The sequence below is a fragment of the Chroicocephalus ridibundus genome, chromosome 20, assembly GCF_963924245.1.
Source record: "Chroicocephalus ridibundus chromosome 20, bChrRid1.1, whole genome shotgun sequence".
NCBI lineage: Eukaryota > Metazoa > Chordata > Aves > Charadriiformes > Laridae > Chroicocephalus > Chroicocephalus ridibundus.
In genome coordinates this window covers 3,109,527-3,132,729 of record NC_086303.1, presented here as the reverse complement: position 1 = coordinate 3,132,729, position 23,203 = coordinate 3,109,527, and the positions used below count along the sequence as shown (strand labels likewise).

General features: G+C 50.3%; 1 protein-coding gene across 6 annotated transcripts in view; it reads left to right on the top strand.

Moving 5' to 3' along the window:
- The window catches only part of ANKS1A (ankyrin repeat and sterile alpha motif domain containing 1A), a 113,979-nt gene that overhangs the window by 54,936 nt on the left and 35,840 nt on the right, over window positions 1-23,203 (top strand). For all 6 annotated transcript variants that reach the window (XR_010073844.1, XM_063356892.1, XM_063356891.1 and 3 more), the window contains one exon: window positions 18,029-18,095. Coding sequence is in view for 5 of the 6 variants with exons in the window: in XM_063356892.1 (XP_063212962.1) it covers window positions 18,029-18,095 (67 nt within the window). In the remaining variant the exon portion in view is untranslated. The remainder of the gene's footprint in view (window positions 1-18,028; window positions 18,096-23,203) is intronic.

Genomic DNA, 23,203 nt, shown 5'->3' with positions numbered 1-23,203 from the left:
TGATTCTCTGCTGGTAGAGCAGCAGTGCCGCGCAAGAGATAAGCTCAGATGAACCACTCTTTGTACACTGAGAGGAAATAAAACCCCTGGCGTGTTGCTGGGGGGGTGTGGAGCCGTGTGTGCCGGGCGTGTAAACCCCTGGGACGGCTGTGCCCCCGCTCGCCTTGTCCTCCCTGCGCTGACTGATGCTCAGCTGCCTCTCTCGTCCTGACTGGGAGATAAAAATCATCTTTTCTGGGAGGGGGAAGCATTCAGAGGTGCTAAAAGCAAAGTGGGAATCCCTCCTCAGTACGAGCCCATCCTTCAGTTTGTACTCCCGCTCCCCGCGGTGTTTCAGCGTTGCCAAATACATCTGTTTTCCCCTGTAGCTGTTCTGGTTGTCGAGGCTTTGCTGTTAATTACCCGGGTGAGTTGCACCATGGCTGTTAGTGAAAGATTCTGCAGCTGAAGGCTCATTTGAAAGGACCGGATGGTTTTCACTGCGCGTTTCATGCCTACCCGAACTGTTTACAGCAAACATTGAAAGGGAAGAAGCCTTTGGCTTTACAGTGCTGCAGAGCTTTACTCGGAGCAGAGGTCAAGCGTTAGTGTGCCTGGGCTTCCTCTGCTCGGAGGAATGAACCCGCAGATCTGCTTCCCCGCTTGTAAACAAAAAAACATCATTTCCACCCGGTGTCAGCCTAACAAGCCACGAGAGGAAAAGCTGCTTTTCCTTCCCGTTATGTTTAGGTGAGGGAATTGGAGAAAGAATGTGAAAAATTCACATCTGTCTCCAATGGGGCAGGTCTAACTTAAAAAAAAAAATAAAATAATTGTACTATCAAAACCTGATGGTTTTGTTTGTCTTCCTGGTTTCTGGTGTAACTTAAACATTTTGTGGAATTGCTTTAATCTGGTAGTAGCATCCTGTGGCTGGAGCACTGATTTGCCTCGGGGTCTCATGGCTGTCACGGACCAGCTGGAATGATTGTGATCAAAGGTGTCTCCTCTCTGCCTCAGTTTCCCCATCTGTGAGATGGCAATAGCCTCTTCTTGTAGGATGTTTTTGTTCCCATGGAAAAACACTGTGTAAAGTTAAATAGTCTCATAGGAGAGACAAGCCAGCAGCTGGGGATTCACTGCCTGTAGCTTGATTTGCTCTTTAATTTGCAAAGGCTCATTCTGGGGTCTCATTCTGAGTCCTGTGCGGCGGTTGCACTCTTTGATGCTGTCGGCAGGAGGGGTACGGTACACGGGGCAGAGCAATTTTCTATAGAAGCAGCTTAAAATGGAGCTGCTGATAGTAGTTCATATGGTCAGGCCAGTTCTCGCTATAAAATATCCTAAAGCAGCCTCCTATGACTGCTAAGAAATGGTAAAGATGTACCTGCGAGGAACATTTTGGGTGTGTTTTGCAGTGATTTGTATGTGCAGGAAGGGGCTGATCTGGCTGGTCAGAATGGCAACAATGAGACTTAAACATAAACGTAGTGCTGTTGTTGGAGGTTTAATTAGTTCCCTGAATGGGATAATGCAGCTGCTCTGAATTAGATGCAACTTGCAGCCTCTGAATTTTCTGGGCTAATATAAAACCTTGCTGAGCTGCCCCTGTTAGCCATGATCTGGCTCTTCCTCTGTGTTGAGGGGAAGCGGTGGCAGATGTACATGTGTTACTCTGTTCATTTGAATAGTCTTTATGCAGACAACTGAGGAGGAAAGTGGTCCATGTGCAGCTCTGCAACACGCAGCTGTAGCAGACGAGCTGAGGACTTTGCCCACTGGCTTTGCCAGCAGTAGGTGCGTCTGTTCGGGGCACGGGGGACACGGGGAGGGACCTGTTTGTGTCTGTGGACAGATGGAATCCATGGCGGAGGCTGAGCGAGCATCGCTCTGGGCCATGGGTGACTGCGCTCAGCTACTCCGTCTGACCAGGGACAGCGGGAAAATCCGCCGTTGGAAGTGAAGGGTCATGTCCCGTCCCCAGCCAAGCGCTGCCGATGCCCTTTGTTGGAAGTGGAAGGTGGCGCTGGCTTTGCCAAACGGGTGGGATGGGGAAGAAATGATTCACTTGGCAAAGCTCCTCCCTGTTCCCAGTTGCAGCTCCCCAGCTCCAAGGACCTGGCCCAAATTACAGATGCCGACAGCGCTGCTCTGTGCTGTGAAGGGATGCTCAGCGTCTGTCCCAGCTGCCTCCCCACCCACCGGCTCCTTTGGGACACGGAGTCCCCATACGCTGCTGTCAGATAGAAACACTCTGCAAGCAAACCGGAGAAATTATTAAAGCAAACAGCAGCATATCGCCCAGGGAGGGGGGCGAGGACCGAAAATGCTCGATCCTCTGCTTGAGTAGGAAGCAAATGGGGGGAGAGGAAGCGGGCGAGGGGGTAGAGCTCCTAGTCAGCATAAATATTTGAAACCTTCCAAACTTGGCTGAGGGTTAAAGTGATAAATTTGTTTTTCGTAATCGGCTCATAAATATTTAGCAGGCGGGAGATGAGCGCGTGGCAGTCGCAGCTCACTATGAATTTTGTATAGGAGAATAAACTGTGTTTGCACTCCTGAAGGAGGAGGGGGCTCTCAGCGCCCAGCTCGGCTGCCAGCCCCCTTTCTGTGGCGGAATAGCTCGCATCTGCTCTGCCTTCCTCCTCCAAAGAGCAGCTCCAGCCCCGCGCATCTGCCCAGGTTCATGGCTGAGCCCTGCCGGAGGTGGGCAACCCTCGCGTCCTGCAAAATGGTACTGCGGGAGTTTGCTCGCCCGCAGGGTGCCATCCAGGAGGGGCTGAGCTGGTTTCTCCCTTGGTGATAAGTTATTCCAGGTCTCTTTGGATGAAAGGCAACATATACATGTGTAATACAAGGGCATGTAGGGATAGGACAAGGGGTGATGGCTTCAAACTGAGATAGGGGAGATGTAGATGAGATCTGAGGACAGAATTCTTTGCTGTGAGGGCGGTGAGCCCCTGGCCCAGGTTGCCCAGAGAAGCTGTGGCTGCCCCATCCCTGGAGGGGTTCAAGGCCAGGTTGGACGGGGCTTGGAGCAACCTGGGCTGGTGGGAGGTGTCCCTGCCCAGGGCAGGGGGTGGCACTGGCTGGGCTTTAAGGTCCCTTCCAATCTAAACTGTTTTATGATTATATGAAATGAGTAAGCTGTTTAACAAAGGCTAAGGGGTGTGCAGCAACTTCACTTTATTCCAAGCCCATGCTGTCTGATCACTCTCAGCCAGGTTTAGGTGTTAAATGGTTCCTTCTCCTCCTGCCCCAGCTTCTGTTGCGGTTTTTTCCCAGGTCTTTGTCTCCATTTGATAGATCAGCGTGTCTGTGCTGAAGAAGAGCCTGACCGAGACGAAGTAAAACTTGATCACGATCGTTCACGGAGCTGCCACAGCTCTGCTGGGGAAGCAGCTTCCTGACAGTGAGAGTAATTAGCGGGGATGTAATCTCCCGGGGGAAGCAGCAGAGGAATGATGGCTGGGCTGGAGGATGTTGTAAAATAGTCCTCTAAAAATTGCGCTGCTTGAGAAGAAATCGGGCTGTGACAAATGCTCTGCGTCCCTTAGACGCTGTCGGGTTGAGAAAAGCCGTGTTACGGGGGGGTATTTGGAAGCTGCGTCTTGTGCAGCCTCGCTGCTCACGGACCGAGCGCGGCGATGGAGTGAAAACCTGTAAATGCAAATAGCAGATAAATGGGCTCCGTTTGTAGAGGAGGAAGCAGAGGGAAGGCGTTTGGCTTTGGCAAAACACAGGGGTGTTGGGCTGCGTCTTGGCTTCAGGAATTTAGGTTTAGTGCCTTTCTAATAGGTTCCCAACGCGCTGCTGCTCCTGCAGTTGTCTCTGTTGTTCGTTTCTCCTTCGTACCTGTGTGGCCAGGACCCCCCCGCTCCAGGGGAGGGTGTTTTGGAGGATCGTGGCGTGGTCATTCTTGGTAGGTTGTAGGATCCAGGAGATGCATCTGGGCAACGTGGCGTCACCAGCCCATATCTGCATCCGTGCAGAGAGGTCTGGAGCTGAGGCACGGCGCTGTTGGAGTTAGCGGCTCTTCTGGGTCGTAGGTGTCGGTAAGAAAACTGAGCCGGGAAGTGTTTCAGGGGCAAAGAATGAGGCAGGCTACTGCGAATGAGCCTCAGACCTGGCTCCTGACATCCCTTAGTTCTCCCCTTCCAGCTGTCTGCTATCGAGTAAGTGGCTCCGATGCTGAATTTGTAATGAACGCTGGGCTCAGGGGTTCCAGCATCGATTTCACAAGATGAGGTAGTTGCTTTGTGTTCTGTCTTTCGCTCTTTTAGGAGGAGATTAGACCAATTTCAAAAGACATTTAGGGAACTGAATAAAACATGCATCTTTACCTTTTTTTACAACAAAAGGAGATGCACAGTCCACGACTTTGATGCATTTTTTTTTCCCCCAAGTGAATTAATTGAAGAATTAATTAATATTCTGTACCTAATTATGGCACTGGACAGCCATCATCTCCTGTGAATAACTGCAGCGGTGCTCCATGTTTCGCTGTCGCCACAGAAGGAATTCTCTCCCATTTGCCGTAACTGTGGATGTGGTGTTTTGCCTGTTTCTCACCCGTTTTGGGGGTCTTCATGTCACATAAGGATGGGTGCCAGGAGCAAACGGCACATCTATTGTGCCTCCCATCGCAGGTTTTGGAGGGCTGGGGAGCAATTTGTTAGAGGCTGGGGCTGCTGGGGGGTGGCTTTAAATACCTGAGCTCCATTCACCTTGTCAGGACCACTGGGGGGGCTTGAGTACCTAGTGGAATTAGTGCCTTAATTACACGCTTACAGTTGAGGATTAAGAACGTTTGCATCGAAATGTGAAACTGTCAGGAAAGCTCTCCATGCAAAACCTGCCACTGCCTTAAAAACGACACCCTGAAGTTGAAATTCAGAGCTGCGAGCTGCTGTCGAAGGAAAATGCAAGTATTTCCCTTGTCATACAGGGGGAGAGTGAAATTGCATCTTGTAAAAAGCTCCGTGGCTTTTGTTCTGACAAGCTCACGCAGCTTTACCTGTCGGGTAACGGCTCCCGTATGGCCCACGCTGTGGATCAAAATCCTGGGGTTTCAAGTGAGAAAAGCAGTTGAGAAAACTCAACCTCTCGGTATCGATGCCGCCTGCAGCGGGCGGGCTCCAGCCCGGGTGTCTGCACTTGCCTGGTCCAAGGTCATCCCTGTCCTGCGGGTCACAGGGCGCCTTCCAGCCTGCCAGCAGCCCGGACTTCCTAAAATGTTTGATTTCTGTTCTTTTGGTTCAGGTGTTTAAGTCTTGGCGCTTCGCTTGCCCTGGGTTTGGCTCGTGGGACCAGGCAGAGCCTGGCGGTGAAGCACGGTGCCCCTTGTCTCTGAGCTCGCATTCCACTTTTCCCTTTGCCTGTTTGAAATATTTTATAATTAATTTTTTTTTTGTTTAGGGGGAAAAGCACTAATGCGGTCGGTATTTTTGTTCTGATTTCCGCTATTCTAAGCAAGCGTGTCCATCAGGATCTTAATCAGCTTAATTACTGGGCTGATTATTCGATTATCTCCAGATCCCAACATTTCCTCTTGTTTTTCCTGTGCTAAGGTCAGGAGTTCTTACATCATCCCTCGCGTCCATTCTCTTTTCCCTTTGCCCTCAGTGGCGAGGTTTCCTCCATCCTAATTAACTTTTTGTGAAGTGAAAGCTTTTGTCTCTTCGCGATACAGGTTTGCTTTGTATCTGTCGCGAACAGCCAGCCTGTTAAAATTATGAAGCGAAGCCAATCCAAGCCAAATTTAAAGACAATTCGCCAGTTTTGTAGGTAAAATTGGTTGGTGTTCTGGTCTGAAAGGCAAATGTAAATACTAATGCATATAATAGTAAATAATATTAAATGTAATGCTAATTCACGTAGGTCTAAACCTCACTGCTCGTTTGGACCTATAAGAAGATTTATATTTGGCAGGTTTTTTGAATCATCTCCGTTAATCCGGAGATAGGCAGGAATCCGGGGTGGCTTTTCCCTGAGGCAGGTTTGCAAAATACAGTGGGACGTGGCGGTTTATTGGCCACCCCGCGTGGGGAAGGAGCCTTTTGTGCAGCCGTTGGAGGGGATTTGTGAAAACACCCTCCACACGCCTCCGAACGCGCAACCGCTTCTTTCTCCTCTTATTTAGAGGTCACCAATTACAGGCTGGACGTGGCTCTAAATGAGCCCGTGGGCACTAGAATAATACAACAGCTTCAGGCCGCCGCTGCCGTGTGTTTCCGTTAACTTTTCAAGTGTATTAACTCGGTATTTCTGAATGAGAAGCTTTTTATTCTGTGTAAATTATACGTTCTCTGACAGATATTTTGGTTACATAGCGATCTTGTGATCGCCTGCGTTTTTGGGACTCTTTTTTTTTTTTTTTCCAGGAATGTCCGGTCTCAGTGTCCTTACTAAATTCAGTCTTTCATTATGTTCTCTTCCACTTTGCACCTTCCAGCACTTCGGAAGCTTTTATTTAAAAAAAAAAAAAATCTCTGTAGCTCTGTCCAAGCCCTCCAAAGAGGCTTCACCGTGCTGTGTTGCATCCTGCGAGCTGGAGACAACCCTCGCCCCAAGAGCAGAACATCGTTCTCAGCTTTGTGTGTTAGGGTGTGAGAGTACGAAAATGTGGCTGTGAAGACCGATTTGAGATTTTTAAGAGGTTTTGGCCTTTTTTTTTTAAATTTATTGTGAGTTCAAAATAACCAGCGTCTGGCCATTTCGCTGTTTTGAGCGGAGGCGTTGTCGCATTTGTCCGTCTTTCGTGTCATGTTAGTGTCGAATTTTGCTGGGTGTTTGTCAAAAAGACATTGATATTCGGAGGGCTCTGAAACTGCAGATACGCCACGTGCTGGTTGTGAAATACAAGTTTATACCGTAAGTTCCTTTCCTTTTTGGTATGTGTTCAGATTTGTAATTTTGGGATTTGTACCAAAACCCCGACTGGCGTGTGGTGTGAAGCAACAGTCCCTCATCCCGATCCAAATGAGTTTTGCAGAGACCGTATGAAGCCGGAAAATGCGTGCGCCTTTATCACTAGTGAACCATTGCAGAATGTCTTGGAAATAAATAACAAATTTAGTGAGTCCTCGCGTTGCGTGTGGAAAGCACAAGCTGCCGGAGGAGGATGTAGGAGGGGAACTCTGAAGTTCAGGTGTCCAAATGTGCTGTTATAGTTTCGGTTTGAATTAATAAATCGAACATTCTATTCCCCAGACGTTTGGTATGTGTTATGCCGAGTCCATAACACAGGCTGGGATCTCTTGTATACGCAGAATATATTGAGCGATGAAATATGAGGCTTCTGCTGTATGGGACGGGGATGTTGAGAGCGTAAGCCCAAGCATCATAAACTAAACCAGAAGTGGTTTATGGGCTGTCGCCAATCTAGAAATGAGATCCATGGCCCAGATCCACATTTCCCAGGACTACGCTCGCGCTAAGGAGCCAGCAGGTATTGTCCCAGGTCCTTCTGTTCTTCATATTTGCAACCCCATCCCTTTCCTGGTGGAGATCCTGGTGGATGCTGCGATCCAGCCATGCCTCTGCTCCGAGGACGGATCCCAGCTGGGTCTGAGCAGCCTTGCTCCCACCTTCAGGGTTGCAGTATCATTTAGTAATATCAGGTATCCATTAACTGAAGGCTTTTCTGGGGAAAATGCCTCGGGTCACTTGTGTCTTACATCAGCAGGATAAACAGGGAAGCAGGCAGGGCCTAATTGCTCGTTAAAGCAGCACCTGCTATATTGTCTCCCAGATGAGCGCCTGCATGCAGCATCTCCTCGGCTTGCCCGCTGCCTGCGAGTGCCCGAATCACGGGGGTGTTTTGAGCCTGCGTCGTGTTGGCTTTTAGAAAAGCTGCCTTTTCTTTGTGTTGGCTTCGGCCCCTCTATTGTTATCTGTGCTATTGTCACCTCAAACCTCAATTATTGTGAATCTGCTTGGGAAGCTGCGGCGCGATCAGACCCTGGGCACGCACCGTGCCTCATTTTCCTGGGCTGGGAGAGCAGCAAGTGCTCAGAGATGAGATGCCGCTAATAAACGCCGAGCGGCACGTCAAGTATCATGGACTTCATCTCGGTCTGGCTGCTGGGGAAAGCTGTCCGAGGTGTCTTCACCACGTCTTTCCTAAACTTGAAATGAGAAGCAAGAGGAGCCGGGCCAGTGCAATTACGGAGAAGCCTGGAAAATGTGGAAGTGTCAGCTAAAGGGCCATTATTGCCATTTACAGGACTTGGGGTGCAAATTGGTTATTAATTTTGAGATGCTCAAAAGGGCTGGGTAAAGCTGTTTTTCCGTTCAGTCCGTCGCTCTGGTACAGGGTGTTGGTGTTCAGCGCCATTGTGCAATTGCTGCTGGAGTTGTTTGCTCGGGCTGATCTCGTCCCTCCCCTCCGGACCGTCGGCTGCATCTCTCGAGAGATGATTTCACAAGTCAGCAATTAAAAAAAAAAAAAAAAAAATCCTAAATCTTAAGTAGCTCTACTTTCTTTTTCCTCCCAGCAACCCCAAAATAACTTGCTCTTGTTTACTAGAAAAAAATCCATAAAACAGTTGGAAATGGCCAGCAGCATCCCGTGTTCAGCTGGAGTCGCCTCCAAACTGCCCGACACGAATTTTCAGCCGTGATGTTGAAGGTTGAGAGTTGGGCTTTGTGTGCGGGAGGGATCATCATTTTTTTCAGGCAACCGTACCGCTCGTGGCTGATCTTAACCTTTGCTGTAGTTGGGGTTTGGTGCCGCGGTGTTGGTGCGAAATGGAAGCATCAAACGGAGGTGTTCTGGGCATCCCCAGCATCCTCCGTTGACCTAATGCACCCTTATTTTTCTCCCCTGTGTTTCAGAGCTATCCCACGAGGCTGGTCACTTTCTCGTTGGGGGTGTTTGTACTCAAAGGGGTTTTTAAACTGTAGAAGCAGCTTGTCTGCTTTTTTAAATAATTTTAAACCAGATCTGCCCCATCCCTCAGTTGTAGAAGCTTAGAAAGAATGAAGTCTTAACCCTTGACACTTACTTGGAATTGCAGAAATTTAAAATACTGATAGCCTTTAAACCCAACTTTGTAAGTAGCTTTCAAGAATAAAATATGCTGCTGGAACTGCTCTCTTGCCTGCCGAGCTCTAGCCCCAGGCGAGTTTGTACAATAGGTTATGAACCCCTTAATAATAAGGATTTATAATGGGAATCCTGAGATATTCTTAATTATGCTTATGCTGCAGGGTGTCATTATAACGCACTAATACCATACATATGGTAGATAGTGTGCCATTTGTTTCTGTGTGTTTTTTATTTAATTACAGACTTTTATCTGAATAACTTCATTGCTCAGTGCTTCTGTTTCCCTGTCAGATGTGCTGTAGCTTGTCTTCCTTGCCATCAGGCTTCTGGACTGGTGGGTTTGAGCTGCTGGTTTGGGAAGGGGCCACAGAGGTTGACCCCACGCAGGGTTTTTCCTTGCGATGTGCAGAGCTTAGAAAGAGATGGGTGATGGAGGGCCACGAAGATGATCCGAGGGCTGGAGCCCCTCTGCTGTGGGGACAGGCTGAGAGAGCTGGGGGGGTTCAGCCTGGAGAAGAGAAGGCTCCGGGGAGACCTTCCAGTCCCTAAAGGGGCTCCAGGAAAGCTGGGGAGGGACTCTGGAGCAGGGAGGGGAGCCATGGGATGAGGGGGAAGGGTTTTAACACTGAAATAGGGGAGATTTAGATGAGATCTGAGGAAGAAATTGTTTGCTGTGAGGGCGGTGAGCCCCTGGCCCAGGTTGCCCAGAGAAGCTGTGGCTGCCCCATCCCTGGAGGGGTTCAAGGCCAGGTTGGACGGGGCTTGGAGCAACCTGGGCTGGTGGGAGGTGTCCCTGCCCAGGGCAGGGGGTGGAATGGGATGATCTTTGAGGTCCCTTCCAACCTGAACCATTCTATGATGGCGTGTGGTACCAGAAATCACGTCACAAGGAAAGGTAAGCGTGAGAAGCACCAGGCAGGAGAGGTTTTGAGGAGAAACCCCATTTCACTGTCCCCTAACGCTCTTGGGGACGGCACAAGCTGACAGTCCCCGCCGTGTCGCAGGGGTGGGGATGCTGCTGTCACCTTTGGGCGAGCTGCTGAACCACAGAAAGCACGCCAAAGGGAAAAAAATAAGTTGTTTTCTGCTGCTTTGGTTCCCAAAGGCAACGTGCTGTCGTTCCACGTGTGTGCGTGTACGTACGTGCACAGACACACCTTCGACGCGAAAACATCCCTAATGATAACACGTAGCTCCAGATACCGGGGGCTGATGCAGTGGTGAGGAGCCTGCGCAGAGCAGTAGAAATAAGCGATATGTTACATCTCCTTCTGTTCATACCTGATTTAACAAGTCTGAAGTTGTTACAGTGATTTAAGGGGGAAAAACACTTCATTGGAGTTTTTCTGCTGTGCACCCGAGTTAACTCTAAAGGCTGGTTTTTTCCAGGATAAAAGCATCAAAGGTGCTCTCCTTTGGCTATCAAGGCATATCTGGGTTTTAATAGTAATATTTGGCTTCTCAGAAATAAACTCCCTGCGAAGGCGTGCGTGTTTGTGTGTGCGTGAGGGAGGTGTTGGAACGCGAGCGCCGCGTGGAAAGGTTGGCCAACGTAGCCTGGTGTCGTAGGCACACTGCCAGCCTCCCGGTTAACGTAGGCAACCTCCCCTCCTGCTTGGCCGCCTTCATTTCGAAGCGGGGAAGCGTGGATGTACTCAAAACAGAGCTGTGTTGTGGGCCTGAGAGCCTGGAGCTGGGTTGGGGGTGTGGGATGCTGGGGACGTGGGGCTGCAGAGCAGCGGTGCGGATCCGGAGCAGCTGGACGCTCTGACCACGATGGAGGGAGGGGGAAACCCTGCTTTGGAACTGCCTGGGGTGGGAGAGCTGCAGCTCTCGGCAATGTCTGCTCATCCAAATGCTGGCATATGTGTGTGTGTGTATATATATATATTTAATTCTTTTCTTCTCCCAGGACAACCTTGCTGTGTCCTTGGGAATCACTGATGCTGCATGCGGAGACTGAGCACAAAACTGCATTTATGCCGATGGTAAATGTAAGGGATTTTCAGCCGTAGGTGAGGTTTTACTGAGCCCCTTCCAGAAAGCTGCAGTAGCATAAAGACACCCCCGAACCTGGGCGAGTGTCACGCTAGTGGAGTGCTGCTCGATTCTGTGCTTTCTGAGTGAAGCTTCGTTTCTCTGCATGCAGATGAGTTGCTGCAGACAGCCTCGCATCGTTTGTCTTTTATTTTGGTGATAAAAGACCCCGGGACTTGTTTAATCACCCTCCGTCTCTCGCAATGGACTCGCTGGCTCCAAAAAACTTCAGCGTTGGCTCTGGGGAGGAGAAGCTGGAGGGATTAATATGGACCCCACGGCTTCACCTCCATCGGGGCAGGGGAGTGGCAATGAAGCGGAGCGGGGCCATGCGTGTCCGAGGAGGAGGAGAAGGGTCCCTGGAGGCTTCGATGCCCTCCTGGCACCTCTGTCTTCACGGGTGATGTGGGACCTGTCCATCTCTGGGCCTCCTGCTGGTCATGCAGGGGTGGTGTCAGAGGAGAGGAGATATTCTGCATCCTGCTTGTGTCAAAAGCCATTAGATGCTTCTGCCACGAGTGCTGTGAGGTGGGGAATTAACTTTGCAGGGCTCCGGTGTTGAAATATCCTCTGTCTCGCCGGCAGAACAAACCTCAGCACCCAGCATCTCCTCCAAGCTGCCTTGGCTTTTGCTGGCCTTCTACAAACAAATACCTCTTTCTCCATTAATCAGAACTCCGTCGCTCGGGATAGTTTGTTTTAAGATAAAGTTCTGTTTTGGAGTAAATTGCCAGTTGCTATGTTTTCGTGGCCGCCTGCCTGCATGGAAGACTTTACCACTTCCCCAGCCCCGGGATGACTCTCAGCCGCACCCAGCTCCTTTTTTTTTTCCGGGGTATTTTTATTCTTCAACAAAACGTAGGCAAACGTGAAAATAAATCGGTGCGCTTCTGTCCTGGTAACCACTCTGCATCTCCTTCCCATCGCACCCCTTGCCTTGGGCTTTGCTGAAGGGCGTTCTCCCATCCTCGCCGCCTGTCCTTCTCCCAAAGTCTTTCACTTTGTCATAGTTTGTCTGGTTTTTTGGTAGGGTTTCAGGCCTCATTGGCTAAAATGTCCTTGTAGCGTGGAGCCAGCTACCCCTATAGATTAGGAATAACAGCTATGATTGTATTCACGTTGGAGGCAAAAGGATTTTGTGGCTTTATTTCAGTGGACGTAAAAAGAAACAAAACAAAACCCCACCCCAAACCTCACTCCCCACCAGAAAACCAAAAAAACCCCCCACCAACAAATAAAAAACCCCAAAACCTAAAAAAGCCCACCCCAAACGCACACCAGAACCTGTTCAGGGACAGGCGCTTGATGCTTCAGTGGAAAAAAACAGGTTAAGCCAAAACAAATCGGAACTGAGTGTTCAGGCTACAACTAAGTCTGAACTGCAGCGCTATATTTAAACATGATATTTTTGTATTTTAATAATTAACCACTGGGAAAGAACAGCCTAAAAAACTGTAGCGTAGGCTATTTTCAAGGTATCTTCTCTTCCAGCCCCGTCTTCGTGCCGTAGAGTGCAGCTGAGGACCGGTTGCGGGGGATGGGGATGCTTTAAAGCCTTCATTCCCTCTTTAGGTTTGTGCGCTTCCCCTCTCTTCTTAACTTTGCAGCCTCTGAAGAGTTAAATCAAGATGAGCAGCAATAAACCGGTGTTTGAGTTGGTGTGTGATTTAGGAGAGTGGCTTCTTTTCGTGGAGAGCCGAGGGCAGGATTGTTTCCCTTTGCGTTCGTTGTTAGTACAGTTTGGACTGCGCGTAACCGTGCCCTCCTCCAGCTCCCAGCGATGTTTAGCAAAGGCTGGGTTGTGAAAGGTAAATCCTTTGCCGTGTGATTATTTTATTGCCGTTCGGTTTTTAAATAGCACAAGGCAGTTCTCTGCTTTTGAGGAAAAGTTCGTGGGTGTCTTCGTGCTGAAGGAGCCACCTGCAAGTCCTCGCCGCTGTGTTTTGACCGCGGGGCTGTCAGTGCTGGGACTGAACCTGAAAAGCATCAAATCCCGTTTGTATTAGGGGAAGGCAGCGCGATGGAAAGAAGTGAACTTGGCCAGGCACCCGGAGTTAATGCGCGCTTTGAATCCAGCTCTGGGGAAGGGATGCAGGGAAGGAAGGGAATTTTCCAGGGTGTCGGATGGTGGGGACCTGCCCTGGGCAGGGAACTCATCCCGTCCCCGGGGAGCAGAGCGGGTTGTCATCGCGCTGTCCTCCCATCTGCTGCTTATGGGCACATTACCTCCACGCCTGGGGGAGAAGTTGTTTTTAGAAAACTCTTACCTACATTTAAAGGAAGTGAAAAGACGGGGAGGGTCCTTTTACCCCGCAACGTCCTTTCCAGGGCCATAGTACTGCAGCAGGCGTTGCGTCTTCCCAGCGAGAAACACAGCAGAGGAGCCTACTTTCCTTAAAATCGAGTTAAAACTTTCTCTTATCCTTCATCCTGCATTGTGAAAGAGCAAAGCTGCGAGTGGGTGAGGGTGGAAGAGGGCACCCACACCTGGAGTGCGGTGGGGGAGGGCAAAATGCTGGGGCAATAAATGGGATTATTTTTGTAATGAGCATCTGATGGGAGGGAACTTACCTGGCTCTTGCCAGAGAGTGTTCAGAGGTTCTGCCCAAAGAGGGGCTGCAAACGTTGGGGTTTGAACCTGCCACGGAAACATGCTCTTGTGCTCTTTGCCTTCCCCAGCAGCGCCGGCGGCAGATCCCGCACCTCGGCAGAGCCGGGTCCCGGCACCGCGTAAGAGACCTGCAAAGCTTTGCCTCTGTTGCTGGGAGACAGTCGGGGAGCTGGGGCTGCTTGAACAAACACGCTTTCCTCTTCCCTGCCCTCCCTCCCCATCTATTCTTCCCCCCCTCCGTGACTGGTTATAGGAAAAGCCGCTCTGGAACCAAGCGGTTCTTGCTCCGTGAGCCTAAAGAACCTCCCGGGCTTCCAGATCTGCTGAATTCAACGTCTTTTAGATAAAGATCCCAGACAGTAGGTAGAAGAGTGGCTCCAGCTTAGAAATATACCTTGTAATGAAGCTAATTGACATAAATCTTCAAAGCTTAAATGCCCTTAAACTGCTGGAGCTCGAACTGAATTGACCTCAAGACCCAAATTCTGCAGCGAGCCCGCGGGGATGTGGCAATATCCAAAAAATCCCGTCCCAGCTCAGGTTCGGTGCCTGTGGAACTGGACAGAACAGTCAGTGCCAAAGCCCTTGGTCTTACTTGAGACATATTTTGCACTATCCCTCTGTTTCCCTCCAGTCTTGCGTGGCCTTTATGTACTGGTGATACATGAGGGCACCGGGAAATTTTAAGGCTTTGCTGGGGAGCGTTTGCTGCTTCGGAGGGGCCAAAGCAGATAAAACCAGGCGGTTCTTGCCAAAATGGTGACTGGCAGAAACGTGCATTGTGAGAGCTAAGTTACCTCTGGGTTCCAGTCAGTAACCTCTGCTGAGAAACGTGAGCAATTGATACTTTTCAGTTATTTCGCATCGGCTGCAGCCTCGAGCAGAAGCTGCCGCGTCGCTCGCGTGTCCTTCAGGCTCCATCACAACTGCCGAGAAATGGAGAAGCCCTTTAAAACCGAGCCCGTGGAGGGGAGCGGGGCTGACGGAGCGAAGGTGGCTGCCACAAACGCCTCCGACGGAGGGAAACAGTTAAAAGGCATAATTGGGGTCGAAGGAAAGCTCAGCATCGCGAGGCAGACTTTAAATTCAGTTTTTTCCTCTTAACTGGTTCCAGTTTAGCTGATCCCACACTTCTCTTGCTGATACTGCAGAGCTGCTGATTTACACAAGAGCCTTAGGTTGGCTGACAAAAAAAAAACCCAACTTTTTCTTGCAGTTCTCCGAGCCGTATTTCTGGGGCTTCCTTATTCAGCCACAGTGAGTCTAAATAGCAAGATCAGATGACACGATGACTGGCCGTGTAATTTTTATCTGAAGCAACGGCTTGGTGACGTGAGCAGCTGCAAAATGAACCACCCCTGTCTGTGTTTCGATTTTTGGCGTTTACGGGCTGCCTCTGTCCACTTGGAATCGCGATATTTTTTGCCTTTTTCATGGCCTCATCTTTTTTTTTTTTTTTTAAGCGCATCTTTTTAAACTTGAGCTTAAAACCCACAATCCCATTTCTTGTACAGCTGGCTGGCAGGTTTTGATTACAGTTTGAGTGACTTGTGTTCGGGAAGTAAAAGCTTTTGTGTCCCAGGTTATTACAGCAATTCTTTGTCATTTTTACCCCCCTGTGAAACAAGGGACCTGGGCTCTCATCCTCCCACCCCGGTATGACTCTGTTAACCCTTGGCTCGGCGTTTGATGGTGTCTGGCCTTCGTTCGAGACCTGCCCGGCCCCGATGGAGAGCCCGGTGCTGGGCTCAGGTGTCTCCCAGGTGTTTCAGCAAAGGTCCCAGCCCAGCTCTGGTGGGGTGCGTGGGCAGGAGAGCGATGACTGGTTTTGCCTCACGTACTGCGGGGCAGGGTGCCGACGGCAGGACGTACGTGTCCAGCATCACCACCCTTCCTTTAACTGAAATCACTATTTAGAACACACTTTTCTTCACTCCCTTTTCAAGGGAGGTCATCCTCCCCCTCTGCCCTGGTGAGGCCACAGCTGGAGCACTGGGTGCAGTTTGGGCTCCCCAGTTCCAGAAGGACGGGGAACTGCTGGAGAGGGTCCAGGGGGGGCTACGGAGGTGCTCAGGGGACTGGAGATCTCTGTGCTGAGGAAAGGCTGAGAGCCCTGGGGCTGTTCACTGGAGAAGAGCAGGCTGAGGGGGGATCTCAGCAACGCTCAGCAATAGCCGATGGGCGGGGGGCGAGAGGATGGGGCCAGACTCTTCTCAGTGGAGCCCGGGGACAGGACAAGGGGCAACGGGCACAAACTGGAACATGGGAAATTCCATCTGAACATAAGGAAAAACTTCTTTGAGGGTGGCAGAGCCCTGGCACAGGCTGCCCAGAGAGGTGGGGGAGTCTCCGTCTCTGGAGACATTCCAACCCCGCCTGGACGCGTTCCTGTGCCACCTGCTCTGGGTGACCCTGCTCTGGCAGCGGGTGGGACTGGTTGATCCTCAGAGGTCCCTTCCAACCCTGACCAGTCTGGAATTCTTCCATGTTTGAATTCTTGTTTTTTCAGGCTGGTCGTCAAAGCTCCCAGTAAACTAGCATTTGCTATATTTCAAGCCCAGTAGAAGTGCTCATCATCATGGTTTTTTAGGAGCAGAGGATCCGCATCCTTTAATGACTCTCCTATAGATCGCATGGATGCCTTCTCCCTGGTGAGATGTAATGCTCCAAGTGCATGCCCGCCGGCTCCCCGCAGACAGGAAGGGCTTCACTGGAGATCGGACTTGGCAGGAGCCTTTTAAAACTGTCTGGGGTTTTCTTGGTTTTTTTTGTTTCACCAAAACCAAGCCCTCCCTAGTGGAGTTCAGCTTCAAACCGCCATTGATGTTGCTCGGAAGTCGAGCTCCCGGCTCCCCGCAGTGTTTCCAGGAGCCCCCACTCGCCGGCCGGACACTCTGGGGAGCTCGTACAGCTGCACCGAGCGAAGCATCGCGCTGGGACGCAGGCACAGCAAAGCAGCTGGGGATGAGGTCCAGGAAAACTTGGACTCCGTCCCTTCCCCAAATCTAGCCTTAAAAGACTGGAAAAAAAAAAAAAAAGTTCTGTAAGATTCAAAGTTTATTTTCCCCCCACTCTCCGTTGCCAGTCGGCTTTGCATTCAGCAGCAGCCGCTCTGAAGTGCCTCAAAGGAATATTTTCTTGGGAGATTTTCTCTTCAGGAATCTCTCACTGGGGGCTCTTCTTGCTTTATTTTATTTTATTTTTAATTTTCTGCTCGGTTATAGGTTGAAGACTGGGGTAAGCAACCAGACCTGAGCCTCTTATGTGTCTCATCGCTCTTTGGAAAATAGCGGGCGTTAGCGCTTTAGAGTATTGAAAATTGTGAATTGACTAATTGAGGTGCAATTTGTCAGGTCTTTTGTCTTAACAGAATTATCCTGGTGGTCGTCGCTGTCAGTTTTCCCTCTGCAGCACTGCATTAGAAAGCCTCGGCTTACAAATTCTGCTCGGGGACTGTTTTTGAAAAGTTTCTATTCTCATTTAAGAAAGTATCCTGTAGGTTGTATGAAAATTACAATTTGTATTTTTTTTTTTTTGGTGGCAAACGCAGTGATTTATATGCGACTTTTAAGCGGACTTGAAAAGACACCCTCTCAGGCAGTAGTTTTTACCTTTTTTTCCTTAATTGCATGAGGTTTGCCTTGAGCTATTGACTGCGACTCGCTTAAATCGGGGGATGAAATTGTCTTTAGCTCCCTCTCCTGGGTAGTTAAGGCATTTGCCCCCGCGATGGTGTCACTTTTGCAAACTTGAGCTATTTTCAAACTCTTTCTGAGCATCGCTGCTGTCGGTGGAAGTGGTGAGGAGCACAGCGTCCGTGTGCAGCGTTGGGAAATGTGATGGTTTAAAACCAAAAACCAACAAACCAAACCAAAAATACCCAACAGAACCCAGCCGGAGGTGACGCCGAGTTTCCTTTCCACGCTGCGAAAGAGTTAGTGAGCTGCATTTCTCCGGCTTTGCTGCTGGTGGAGGTGGGGCTGCATGTTTGTACAGGCTGAGCTGAGGAGTTCGGGGTTCCTTTCCTTCTCCCGAATATTTGTGCTCCAGAGGGATGGGTTTGTGGGAGCTGTTAATTTTCAGGCACTGGCAAGTTGTGGAAGGGAAGGCTCTCTGAAGTCCCAGCCTCTCCCCACCCCTCCTGAGTCATCCATCCTTACGAAGACGTTTCCAGGCAAGGTGTTAAGGGTACCTTTTCTGGGTATCTTAACATCCTTCCCTGGATTTCTTCGGCAGCCACGTGGCGGGTGAAATCCCGGGGCTGCCTTTACCTTTTCCTCAGGCTTTATGAAGAACGCAGCATGTCATTTTTTTTTATACCTTTATTTTTTTATTATTATTATTTTCAGATTGAGAAAATCATGAGTTCCATCGGCGAAGGCATCGACTTTTCCCAGGAGCAGCAGAGGATCTCAGGTACCGTACCCGGCTCGTGTGTGTCCGTCTGTACAAAAAGAAGGTGGTGGCTCCTGCCTGCAGAGCTCTTGAACCTGCCCTGGCTCCCAGTAGGGAAGGGAAGGCTCTGGCACAGCAGGAACAGACCTCCGCTTCCCAGCGTAATGCTCAATACCAGCAATTTGAATTCAATACTCCCCGAGGTAGATTAATTTAATTTGATATAGTGCAGGTGTCCTCCCCTCCCAGCAGGTTTTGAGGGGGGGAAAGGAGCTGGGTGAGGAGCACTGGACCCCCAGCCTGATGGGAAAGATTGTTGTTAATGTTGCTTATTATTAATGTTGGTTAATACTCACGCAGTGACAGCAGTGGGTGTGTGCAGGGGGGGTCTTGTTTCTTGTTGAAACTGCCCGTTTGTGAATATTGGGGCTTAGTATTACCATTTAGGATACCGCAAATTTCGAGATGACGTTTTGCATCTTTGAATAGCTTTAAACAAAGGCTTATTGCCGAGAATCGTGGAGTTTTTTATTGGTGCCTTCCAATACCTGAAGTGACTCCTTACAGTCCTTCCCTCTAGGCGGAGAGGAGAGTTGCTGCCTCGTGTGCGGGGTCTGGGATGCTTCTTGTGCTCTTCTCCAAGCTTGCGGCAGTAAAATCAGCTCCGGAACGCCTGGCTCGCTGCCTCTGCTCCCACAGCCCAATAACCACGGTGTTCTCATGCTTCAGACTTCATAACTAGTCTGTTCTCAGTGTGTAGGAGGAAGATCGGGTTTCCTGGACACGTGAAAAAAAAAATAATTTAGAGCTGAAAGATGGTGTGAGGAGTCCAGGCAGTATCCCAGGGACAGAAACTTCTACTCATCCTGGCTCCTGCAATTACTGTTGTTCTCGCCATGGGCTCTGAGAAACTCGAACTGATTGCTTGCAGTTCTCTCCAGCCTTTCAGAATATGTTTGTCTCAAGTTTCTGTTCTTCTCTGGTGGATAGCAACAAAATTTTCTGTACGCGGTCGGTCTGAACCCGAGCCGCCGCGTATTTGTCCGCTGGCTGCTCTCACAATTCCCCCAACAATCTTGCATTTGTTTCAAATACATAATGCAGGAGCAAGATGCTCTTTTTTCTGGCTTTTTTTTGGTTATGCAAGTGTGGGGCTGTCCCTTTGGAAACGAGTAGAACCTCTCCGGAGCCCTCCACACTCTGGTATTTTGTTCTTTAAGGCTCTCAAAACCCTTTCAGCCCTGGGAGGATGGGGCGGGGATTCTGTATTGAGAGTTGTACATCGGGGGGGCTGTGGCCAAGATATCAAATTATCCGTGCTATCTCTGCGGCAAATTCACCCATCCCGGCTGCACGTTCACTGCTGGGCACGGTTGGAAATAAACTGGGAATAAAACCGCCATGGAGGGGCCGGTTTTCCTCTGGGAATTGGGGGCTCAGAGGTGGCGTCCGGCTGATGGTGGGGTCAGTTGTGCGAGGAGGTGTCCTTTGGAGTCTCTTTGTATGTCACAGATTAAGAAACGTTTCTTGGGGACCAGGAACGCATGAGCAAAGCCTGCACAGGGCGAAGGGTCCTGCTCCGGCAGTTTGTCTTAATTGGAGCTTACAAAGGACCAGTTTTGAGTCTGGTTGCGTTAGAATAAGGTGTAAAGTGCGGTTTCTGCCACCCAGCCTCTAAAACAAACCGGCCGGAGTAGCTGGAGTGTCGCAGTGATGATTTTGCAGCGATGATTTTTTTTTCCGGCAAAACTAGCCCATAGAATGTTTTTTTGCCAGAATATTTTAACATTTCTTCTCCAAGTTTCCACCAGTAAAACTCTAGATGCCCTATCGTTGCTTCAAATCGTCACAATTTCTTTTTTCTCTATATTTCGCCTACATACTTCTGTGGCCTTGAAGTATGTAGTTTTGTTAATTTTATAGTAAAACTTCATAAATAGTGTGAGATGAATTAGTTGCGCATGATTTCGTTGCTTTTTGCAATTTCTGTAAAACAAGATGAAGACGACGGAATCGTAGTGTCACTTAGTGCATTGATTTTGCTCAAACAGAGCAACGGCCTCCTCCGGCCATGTTTGCAACTATTCTAACTCTTGTCTCCGCAATGCAGCATCGGAATGGTGGGACACGATCCTGGGTTAAAAGACTCCGCGTTTCCATAGATGTTGTAAGTGGAGCTGGATGAGGCGCAGGGAATAGCGAACCCCGTGCCGAGTTTGTGCTCGGGATCCGGACTGGAGCAGCAGAGGGAACCAAGTCTCAGTTAAAAAACCTTCCTTCGCTGCTCCTGCCTTGGCTCTGCAGGCTCCTTTTGTCATTTTACCGGCTTTTTTTCTTCTGTTTTTGTGCCCCCTTTGGAGGGGAGGGGGAATTAATAGAGGAAGGAGGGTTTGGTACCGGTGCAAACATCCCCAGGTGTGTCTCCGTGCTGTTGGCACAGCAGGGAAATAACCTACTCCTTTCCCAACCAACTGTTTCAGTGCTTCAGCATTTCTGAGCTGCTCGGGAGGTTTATTTTAATTCTTCCCTTCATGGGATGCAGCTTCGCTCGGGAAAGCAGCAGTTTAAGGGACCTGTCCTCCCCGCTGCTGGCAGAGCCGTGGGTCCTCGGAGCCCGCTGGCCATCAAAGGAGGAGATAATTGCTTGGCTTTAATGGTGCCTTTTGAAAGGGAGCTGTTTGGAGTGAGACAGGAGCGCAGCGCTTGATGAAATGGATGCTGATGAACTCTGCTATGGGGGGACTGAAGGTGCCTAGATACCATGTACCGCTCAAGGGTTTTAGAAAATCTACATCTTGGAATTGTTGTCGTAGGAAACGCTTTCTGCCGGGGGGACCAGCTCAGCCGTGGCAGTGCTGTCCTCTGGGATGCTCCCTGGGTGACCGAGTGCCACCATCGCAATAGTCAGGAACATTCCCGCCTGTTCAGGGACACGGTTTTCTCCGATGCCTCTTGGATTTCTCAGGGGGGGAGGATCGTCCTCCCCAGCCACTTCTGCTGGGGCAGCGGCTGTGCTGGGAGCAGGACTGGGGTGATGCCAGCTGCGGGTCAGCACGGGTGTCACGGTGGCCGTGCTCTTTGGACGTGGTTAATCTGCCACGTGCCCCAACGTGGGTGATGCTGGGCTTTTTCCGAGCCTTCGTCTGGGTATTGATATCCACTAAACCAGGCTGCTTGCAGGACAGGTGCTTCATTAAGCATGAATTTCTCTTCTCTGCCTCTAAATCAGGAGCAGAGACAAAAGCAGAACTGGAGAGTGAGTGTGTTTGCCGTTACTGCAGCGTCATGGAGGATGCTGGAGAGCTGCCACCGCCAGGGATTCTGTCCTTTTAAATCCTTCACCTCTAAACTGCTGCCTCTGAACTGCGCCGGGTGGGCAGCGTCTCCCCTTGATGAGATGCTAATAGGTACCCGCACACGCGGCTCACGCTTGCCATAATAAAGCTTATCTCCTGCCCATTTGTCGCTTGGGTTTTTGCTTTGGTGAGGAGGAATCCACCATGCCCGTGGGAGTTTAACCTGTGCCTGCCCTAGATGCTCCATACTGATTAGGACTTCGGTTTTCCAGGGTCAAATGCCTTTGCAGAGGGATGCGAAATAGCGTGTGGGTTTTGGTTTAGCATCCTGCTTTGTGACGAGCCCTCCCCTCCCCGAGCCAGTCCGTAGCTGTAGCGGCGCCTGTGATGGATCGATATGGTTAGTGAAGAGGTCTAACATGGAGGGGAGAGGAGGAGCCAGCACTTCAGCGAAAGCCGCCGTTGTGCGGGGAGTTTTCAGCAAAATGGACACCCATCCCTGGGAGCAGGCGGCCCCAGGAGCTGCCTTGTCCTTCAGCCATGTGTTTTCCTGCGGGCTGTGCTGCGTTACGCTTGGTTTGGGATCCCTCGTACGCAGATGAGCTGCTGTACGTAGTCCCTGTTTCTCCTTTTCCAATAAGGGCGGGAGCCAGAGAGCGGGCAGCGCTCTCCCAGCCCCTTGGGGCGAGGACAAAGGCTGGCCTGGGCTGCGGGCACCCTCACGTCTTTGTTTTTTCTAGCAGCATTTTTAGCTTTTGCTCCTCCGGACTTGGCTGTTTTAACGCTTCAGGTCATATCGCAAACGTGCAGGGAGCTGCAGGGAACTTCCCGAACGCTCACACATCCTCAGAAACGGGTGAGCTTTGAGGATGTTGGTGCTCCTGACTAGTTTGGTGTCTGGAACTGTTAATTTGGAAAGGTAGAATGCCCTCCTTGGCAGTTACTGCGGAGATGAGTACATTTGCAGTCTATTTATGCAGTTATTGCATACAAGTGCCTTGTGACTCGGGAGAGCAGGGACCCCTGGGGTCAGGCTGGAACAAGCCCGGGCTCTGAGACGCTTGGTTTTGGGTCCCTGCCGTGCCCCACACCTCCCGTACCAATCTGGGCAAATAGCTGCTTTCTGCACCATCGAGCTTTCCCCCGTAAAACAGGGTAAAACCTAACTTCTGTGCCTTGCCACGGTGTGATGGATGAGCGCATTAAACTTCGGAGGCCCCTGGATGATAAGGTGATTAGATAAATTCTGGCATCTTTATAGAATTTGGAGCTGGAATCTGTTTCTCGGCCAACAGGTTCGACCCTCTCATTTCCTGGTAGAGCCTGTAATAAAATCTTCCAAATGCATTTCCCGAGGGTGGGGTGGGATAAGCGGGAGGAAAGGAGAAGTCTCTCACTGGTCTGTGTTGGTAGGTGCTTTTCGGAGGTTGGGGAATTAAGGAATCTCCTAAAGGATACCAGATTCCCACCTAACCTTTAGCTTAAAAGGGTTTTCTTTTGGCCTGGGGACAGAGGTTTGTATTCACTCTGTGCCTCTTTGCATGCGTGTTTTGCAGTCCCGCGTTTCTTTAGCTCCAGCGACCCACCTCTGACCATCTCTCCTTTCCAGACGTGGGTCGGAGGGGTCGGGGAGCCCAGGTTTTGGCAGCAGAAACTCAACCCCACAGCACCACAGCCTCTCATCTCGCTCCTGCCTTTGGACAAGAGACCTGTGTGGTGCTGGCTGGGTTCTGGCGATGGGTCAGGGCAGCGTTTCTCTGCCCAGAAGCAAGGAGATGAGTGGGCTCTGCTCAGTACATCAGCTTGGTCGCGGGCAGGAGGCATCTGCAGGGG